The sequence below is a fragment of the Pantherophis guttatus genome, chromosome 1 (genome assembly GCF_059756535.1).
Source record: "Pantherophis guttatus breed Tessera chromosome 1, ASM5975653v1, whole genome shotgun sequence".
Classification (NCBI taxonomy): Eukaryota; Metazoa; Chordata; class Lepidosauria; order Squamata; family Colubridae; genus Pantherophis; species Pantherophis guttatus.
Genome location: NC_142063.1, coordinates 226,450,935 through 226,459,632, shown reverse-complemented (window position 1 = coordinate 226,459,632; position 8,698 = coordinate 226,450,935). Strand labels below are relative to the sequence as shown.

Here is an 8,698-nt window from a genome sequence, read left to right as displayed (position 1 = left end):
CTGAGAGACTTTGATCTCTGAAACCCCAAAATTCCATCACTCTAAGCATATACAAAGAGCCTTTACAACATGGCAGATATTAGAGGAGTCACAATTATTGCAGGGCAAGTCTTAGAAGGAATCCTCCTTCCCTTTCTTTCTCCTTTTCCTCCATCACTTATATATAAGTGACTTTTTGCATTTTACATATATGACTTTTTAATTCCAGTGCTGACTATGGCGATAAAACTTCCATTGTGAGAACATGCAGCAAACAGAGAGGCATCCATTGGTAAAGTTGACTGGATTACAAATCCATCAGGGCTTCACTTTGAATCAAAAAGAAAAGGATAGCACACAGAAGAATCCAGGATCCAGATTGTGGGGGCAATAAGCTGACTTTGTATAAATATACAAAAGTATGAAGGCTATTGCTTAACGCATTGTAAACCGCCCTGAGTCTCCGGAGAAGGGCGGCATATAAATTAAAGCAAAACACACACACACACACACACACACACACACACACACAAAAGAATCAATGCCTTTGGATGAGGCAATGATTCAGCAGAATTTCTGAATAAATTATATTGGGCTGTCACAATATAAAATTGGGAGGGAAAGTTGCCCTACCGGAGAAACAATCCCCCTCATTTTGAATTCTTCTATCTCAAAGGGAAATGGATCACTAAGGCAGCGGCTCTGAACATTTTGTCCCCTTGCAAGCTTTGTTTCTCTGAGGCAACTTCTCTGAGTGATCTGAGTCCAGGGTTCCTTAATGCCCTTGTGCTAAACTTGAGCCTAGTCAGTATAGCCCAGGGGTGAAATCCAGTAGGTTCTGACAGGTTCTGGAGAACCGGTAGTGGAAATTTTGAGTAGTTTGGAGAACTGGCAAATACCACATCCGGCTGGCCCCAGAGTGGGGTGGGAATGGAGATTTTGCAATATCCTTCCCCCAGGAGTAGGGAGGGAATGGGGATTTTGCCGTATCCTTCCCTTGCCGTGCCCACAAGCCATGCCCACCAAGCCATGCCATGCCACGCCCACCAAGCCACGCCCACAGAACCGGTAGTAAAATCATTTGGATTTCATCACTGGTACAGCCTCAAAGCAGACAGAAGATCATTGGGATCGTCTATTGACAAAGACTTGCAGTCTCAGTCCCAAGAAGGTTGCTGGGCCTTCCAGTGTCTCACCTTAGTTCCCCTAATTCATTTCATTGGTAGTCTATGTCAAGCGGAATCCTGCCAAATGCGACATAGTAAGCTGTCAAAACAACAGTTTTTAAAAAGTATTGCTAACCACAGAAGTGTCAGAAAGACTAAAGTAAGTCAAATTATTCATGGCACAGAGGGAAAAATGCATAAAATAAGGTCTTCTATATTTATATATAATATTCTCCTACAGAAAAATTGCAGACAAGCTTTCCCTTCAGTTCAATTTTGGAAAGGAAAATGTTTAGCTCCCTGTCTAATACTGGGAAGCAAAGATTAAGAAAGAACAGAACCATCTCAGCTAAATACAGGTTTGGCTTAGCAATGAAAACCAATCTCAATGAGCGTTCAGAACTACTTTCTCTGTTTCTGAGAGTTCTTTCCAATACAAAGTAAAGATGGTTTGGTGGGCAAGAGCTTTATTCCATTGCATTCTGGGATTTAAAGTTTTCAGCACAAGTTTGCGGGAGGCGGGGAGCTGTAATTCTATCAATATCTCCTTTCTGGAGTGGGAAAGTGAGGAGGAGGAGGCCAAGGAAATGAAATAAGGAAAGCAAGATGATATTTAGACATGGTAAGTACCGGTAATCACTTAAAATATATGTATTTTTAAAAAATGACCCAAAAAAGCTCACAATGCCTTTACAATCGTAAAGTGGCAAGTTTGATCTAAAAGTTGAATCTATGGAACAGATTTTTCAAACATAAACAAAATGGCCTGAGGATGACACATGGATCACAAGAAAATTTAGCATCTTGAACCTCTGGTTAATAATTTCAGGTTAATTTCATGTTAACAGTGTTGTTAGAACTGACAAATAATAAAAGAAATGACATGCTACAAATAAAATTATAGATTAGCATGTTATAATAACATTGACATTACAGATGTAAATCTTAAAGCATCAACTTTCATGTTCCTATATCTCACCATCCAGTTCTTTTAAGTTCTTCATAAATATTCCTATTATTCACAGCCTAAGGGCTGTGAAATATTTACAGACCCTTCACATTCTAGACATAAACTATTTCAACTCCTACCCTCAAAACGACGCTATAGAGCACTGCACACTAGAAGAACTAGACACAAGAACAGTTTTTTCCTGAATGCCTTCACTCTGCTAAACAAATAATTCCCTCAAGACTGTCAAACTATTTACTAAGTCTGCACTACTATTAATCTTCTCATCGTTCTCACCACCCATCTCCTTCCACTTATGACTGTACGACTGTAACTTTGTTGCTTGTATCCTTACGATTTATATTGATATTGTTTCCTGATTGCTTATTTGTACCCTGTGACTATCATTAAGTGTTGTACCTTTTGATTCTTGATGAACACGTCTTTTCTTTTATGTACACTGAGAGCATACGCACCAAAACAAATTCCTTGTGTGTCCAATCACACTTGGCCAATTAAAAAATTCTATTCTATTCTATTCTATTCTATTCTATTCTATTCTATTCTATTCTATTCTATTCTATTCTATTCTATTCTATTCTATTCTATTCTATTCTATTCTATTCTTGTAAATAAGAAAGGGGATATATAAAAGTTATGCTTTCTTCTATTTCCAAAAATGGCATTGGATATATCAATGGCTTTGTTGTTCTTATCTGCAAGGTCTCTTATATCCTAGTTGCTTCTTTATTCAGCATATCACCTTCTGATCCCATCGCTAAAGCCTCAGTGTCAGATTTCCTTAGTGATCCGGACCTTCTTTCTACATAACTCACTGAGGCTGAAATTCAGACTGAAAACAGTTAATTTGTCATGAATCCAGAAGGACAAGGAAACATCCCTTGCCGATGATATAAAATGGTAAGTTGCATTTGAGTTTTTAAATGATTAAATTACATGGCAGTATTTTATCTATGGTGTACATGAAGAACAGATGGTGGCCTGTCGTATTCATCCTGAGATTAGATAGATAAAGTCTAGGCCTTATGTTAGCCTCCACCTGTTCTAGGATTTATTTATCAGTAAAGAATAACAGGTTACAGAATTTAGACAAATATGTTTCTTTTTTAAAAAATTAACGTATATCTTAAAAACTCTATATTTAATGCACTCGGGAAAGGTTTCTACAAACTATTTCAACTAATGGCAGCTAAAGGAATATAAAGGAATATAAGGTTCATTGGCTAAAAAGAGAATTAATCATCTCTGCTCTCATTATAAATATTAGCACTAACTGCTAATAAATAACAGCAGGTGGTTTACACAGGACAAGCAGCAAAATAAAAGGAAATTTGAAATAGTGGTTTGGCTTGTTTGTTTGTTTTTATAGTAGGCAATGGCAAAGTTATATTCTGCATTTTATATGAAAGTAGTTTATTATGCACACTGGCAAGGTGTTTATTTTGAAACAATCAAAAAGTCAGTTAAAAGAGAATTTACAGTTAGAAAAAGATAACACAAATCCTTTATTTCCAATGCATTCATGATTACTTGTTTTATTTGAAACAAAACAATGTTTATGTCTATATTAATTTTAATGAAAAGCTAGAATTCATTTTCCATTTTTTGGGCAGGGTCTTATACAACTTCCAATGATTTTCATTTTATTTTATTGTGCTACCTATTTGGGAAAAAATTGAAGAATAGGTCCACTGGACTGTATATCTTTTCTATTTCATTTCAAAAAGGACATGTTTTGTTTTTTTTTAATAAAAACACATTTCCTATTTCAAACTTTACTAACATGTAAAGATTTAAGGTAACAATTTCCATAATTTTCCTCCATACTTTCCTTCATGGCTATACCATTAGAGAACAGAATGCTATGGGCATTCTACTGAGGAAATTATATGCACTGTGTATCTTCCTTGTTTTTAATTAACTCTAAACATTGCATACAGTAATTACTCATAGTATCTAATTATATTTTTGAGTGATTTGTTTATTGCTATTGTTAATGAGGATGAAGATTTCAAGGATCTTGATACACAGTATGTCCATTTAATTATAGGTTAAAACCTTATTCCAAAGTAATCAGGGAGGATTATTAAAACTATTGTGGGGAAGCAGAGGGGCTGCTAAGAATAATTATACTCCAGCTTATACTGGGAAAAAAATGTCGAAGTTGTATCCTGGTTGGTATAATTTTATTTTATATATTGATTTAAAATTTATAATATACTTTTTGGACATTGCTTAGAAAAGCCCATACCGTACCTATAAATTAGTTTTAATTTTGTTCCTTCTTTCTTTCAAAAATTCAGAGGAGCATCTTCATTTTCCTCCTGTCCTCCATTTTATGCATATTGACACTGAAATATAAGCTGTGCTTGCTTCATCCTGAGTGTTTCCTCGAAACCTGGGATTTAAATGATTTGAGTATTTATCTACCATTTCAGAATATCATGCCAAATAATACTGCTGTGTCACTCTGAAACAGATAGTTATCTTGGGAACTTACTTATTAATGTGAAAGTTTGCACATGGTTTTGAAAGTCTCTAGTCCTTTTGCATGATTAACAATAAAATAAATTGCAAAAAAGCCATTGGATTTATCTCCAGGGTTTTTTGCCCATCCAGTAAGATCACACAAAATGGAAGTGTTCTGGGTCCCCTCAACTAAATACTGTCACATGATGGGACCAAAGAAGTGGTCCTTCTTTGTCCCAGTGCCTAGCCTTCAGAATAGCATTTTCCCCCCGCCCCCCATAGATCCACACAGCTTCCATCTTCCAAGAGTGAGGAATGTGGCCTGTAATCCACGGGTGCAGTATTTTGTAGCTGGGTCAGACATGTGAATTTAGTTTTGCCATTTCTGGCTATATGACTGAGAGCACTGCAATGAAAGCATATATTTTGTTCTCTCCTTCTCTCTTTCTCTCCTGATGATAGGGATTTTTTGATTGTGCAACTTCATATGACTTGTCTGGTTCTGGACTCCAAGGAAACCACTGAGTGAAGATAGGGTGTAAATGCCTTTCTACTTGCTATTTCTCCCCTGGCTCAACTCTTTCAGGTGGTCATCTATTACAATGCAATATTAGAACAGCTCTTTCAAATTATCTGGGCTGCCTTGTCTTACTAGTTCATCTCTTAGTTCCTCAGGAAGCCCTTCTTTAAATTGGTCAGTCAGAACCAGCTCATTCCATCCCATATCTAATAATTTAAGATCCAACATTCTTTTGCTGATTCTTTTGCCTGAGTTGGCAAATTTCATGATTTCAAACATCGAATTGTGAAAGCAGTTTCTAAATCTTTGCATGAAATTTTGATAATTATCCAGACCAAGGTTATCCAACTCAGCTATAGGTATGGCCCATCTGGCTGCCCCTTTTTCAAGAAATTCAGTGTGAAAGTTACTTTAAAGTGATCTGTGGAAACCCCTTTGGGCAACCCACCATAAACAATTCACCGTGAGTTATGAATGTTTGGGATTGGTCTTGAGCTGCTCAAATTTCTCTGGTAACAGAAAAACCAGCATTGCTACAGACTACTGTACTGATGCTGGCTGAGATAGATTCCATTCCAACTGCTATGATAGTTACATCATGGCATATTGAAAGTTAGCTATTTGTAAATCTATCTGTTGTTGATATTGCAACAAAACTTGAGCAAGGTGTTCTGAGGATAGTTGAGTACCCTGAGGATTGGAGGCCATCTCCATTAACAAAGACTTTCAGTCTTGTTTGAAAGAGACCATGAGACTTGAAAGTCTAATGCCAGTCCTACTAGGCATACAAGACCATGAGATCAACTTCACATGAAAGCTAAAACTATTTTTTATTGAAATTGGCTATAGTATCAAAATCTTGAAAGTTTGATTGTACAGTATGTGCTCTTTATTTCAATAGTTCAGTGAATTAGATAGATGTCTGATCCAAATGTTATTTGGTCATTCTAGTCTTTAAAAAAGCTTTGCCTAAATAACAGCTTCTGTATATCTCCAAAGCCATCTTCTTTATCTTCACAATAGGCTGGAAATAACAGAAACTTCTTACTCTGCTTATATTATACTTCCCCTCCCTCTTATATTCAATGAATCAGGGAGGTGTTTGCAAATATTTGCAAGTCCCTGCAAATATTATCTTGCTTCCCAAGACTTAAATATTTTTTCAGTTTTTTGCAGATAACAATGTGTGTATATTATTGTGAAAGTTAAACATGCAAAATTCTGTTATTGTTATCTCAAAGTGTAGTTCTAATCTTCCTGTAGAGTTGAAGTTTTGGTTTGGTCTACCTAATGGTGTTGATTCCTATATTGTAGTAGGAAGACTTGATGTAGCCTGTCCAGGTCAGAATTCTTCATTGTTAAGAGTTACTATTTTAATTAGGAAATGATTTCCTTGAGCGTTTGAGTGCCTTGCTGTCAATAGGGCTAGGATATGATGTATAATTTCATGTATCTACATTACAGTGAAATTCTAAAATGCAAAGTGAATTGCCTGTGCCTGATCTGTTTATCTTTATATATGGACTCTTTTGGTGTTTTGCAGAAAAGCTTAAAATGACCTTCTTAACAAATACACTTCAACCCTGATACAATACTCCAAAATCTCAAATAACATAATTTGATCTAATTGTTTCAAAATTTGCTAAATTAGAAGCACAGATTTTAAGCAATATTCTTGGAGAGATTTGGTTTTGGGATTCCCTCATTTTTCAAATAATGCCCTCTACATTTCCTTCCTTTTCCTTTTCCTTTTCTCATGGCATCGTATATGTGTGGGGATAGAAAAATACCTAAAATAAGGTTTCTGAGTTTTGACCGTAAGCTCAGATTGATATTAATGGAGCTATAGACCAGAAGCTAGTTTATGCTTCCAGGTTTGTTTGTTTTTTAAGCAGTGTCAATTATGTCTACATCCTAAGTCTTTTAAGAGAAATACAACAACTTTGATTTGTAGATCTTGGAATCATTGTTTTCCTACATAATCACAGTTGGTAGGGAAAGATTTATTATGTGGTATATATGTCACCATGCACTCAGGAGATAGGCAAAGGCATGATGATTTCATTTCTGCCATGATATATAAGTGTTTCCATCGCACAGAGACTTACTGATTATAAACCAGTTGTATTTTGCCATTCAAATGATCGGCATCAGGCCTCCAAAACTGGAGGCTAACTTGATTTTGGCTTCAGAGAATACTCAGTACGCATACACAGAGTTAGATACACAAACAAACAATCCCATCAACCAAATCTTTCTTGATTTGTCAATCCTAAACATTCTGTAGAGAAGGGGAAAGAAAGAAACAACTATTTATGATACCCTCTCCACCCGAAAGTAAAATTTGTAATGGCATTGTGTTTTACACTGCAAGCCTTCAGTCATTTTGTATAAAATCACTTTTATAAGGTTAACAAATCAAATGGACAGATGATCAATGTCAGACCTATTGAGAAACTGCCTGTGCAAACAGAATACAAGATTAGCTTCAAGTCTATCACTCAAGGCATTGATTTCCATGTGTATATTAATGCACAACTTGGATATGTCTTGTAAAAGTGACCTTGATCTTAAAATGCATTTAAACACGAGTCTCACATTAAACTCTGAAAGATATTTAAGGTTCATAACTATTCATATATCATGAACATTTTCAATATTAACCCAATTTATTGGAGCAAGTTTAAAACAAAATATTTATTTAAAGCTAAATTTAGTGAAAAAGAAAAATAACACAGATACATGCACAGGCATATAATGTGTGTTTGTATGTGTATAATATGCAATGTAAGAAAAATTAAAATAACAAAACATTTCAAAGATGTGTAGAAAAAGAAAAATATATAATGAGGACTATCATATAAATTGGGTTATTATATTAATACATATGTTCTTAACCAAGAATGCAAAGATTTTTGTCAAATCCAAATCCAAAATGGTTTTTGTTCTGTAGGGGATAATATGCATAGGTAGTACATACTTATTAGATTTTCTTAAATTTATCCTTCATTTATTGAATTTTTATATTTCTTGTTGGTTGTATGTGGAGTCCATTTTCAGTGAGAAAACAGTCATGTTGTTAACTTTAATTCTACACAAATCTCTTTCTTTCTATACATTGTTATTATGTACACTGAAATGTGAAATCATAGCTATCAATTCTTTAGCTGGTGGTAGTTTATGGATCAGAGGTTCTTCCCAAAACCTAGGATGTTGTAATGTATTTGTGTGCATATCCAAGCAGTTTGTAATTGATAGATGGAATTTTTTTCAATTGTTTTAAACAAACTTTAAAATTATTAAATACAGAAAAGTAAAGCAAAATAAGAAAGACATTGGGCCAAGAGCAGATGTTAATTGCACTGGAGCCATCTAAATGTTTTGACAATCCTTTGGGATCTCCAGGCCTGATATCACAATCAACTCTTGAGGGACTCCAGAAAGTTAAAAGGGATGAAGTCAGCCTCACTATGGGGTGCAAGGATGTTCCACAAATTAGGGGACACAGCAGAAAGTCCACTTATGACATGTCAAATGAATCTCCCTATTGGACCTGTAGCATGCCTCTGCTGGATCTGGTGGGAGAGGCAGATG

At 35.4% G+C, this 8,698-nt stretch overlaps 1 protein-coding gene across 1 annotated transcript in view; it reads left to right on the top strand.

The window, feature by feature from the left end:
- Positions 1-2,866: 2,866 nt before the first annotated feature.
- Positions 2,867-8,698, top strand: part of LOC148116795 (protein eyes shut homolog) — a 98,302-nt gene continuing 92,470 nt past the window's right edge. The window contains exon 1 of the mRNA XM_087882483.1: positions 2,867-3,015. Coding sequence (XP_087738609.1) covers positions 3,013-3,015 — 3 coding nt within the window. The 5' untranslated portion in view covers positions 2,867-3,012. The remainder of the gene's footprint in view (positions 3,016-8,698) is intronic.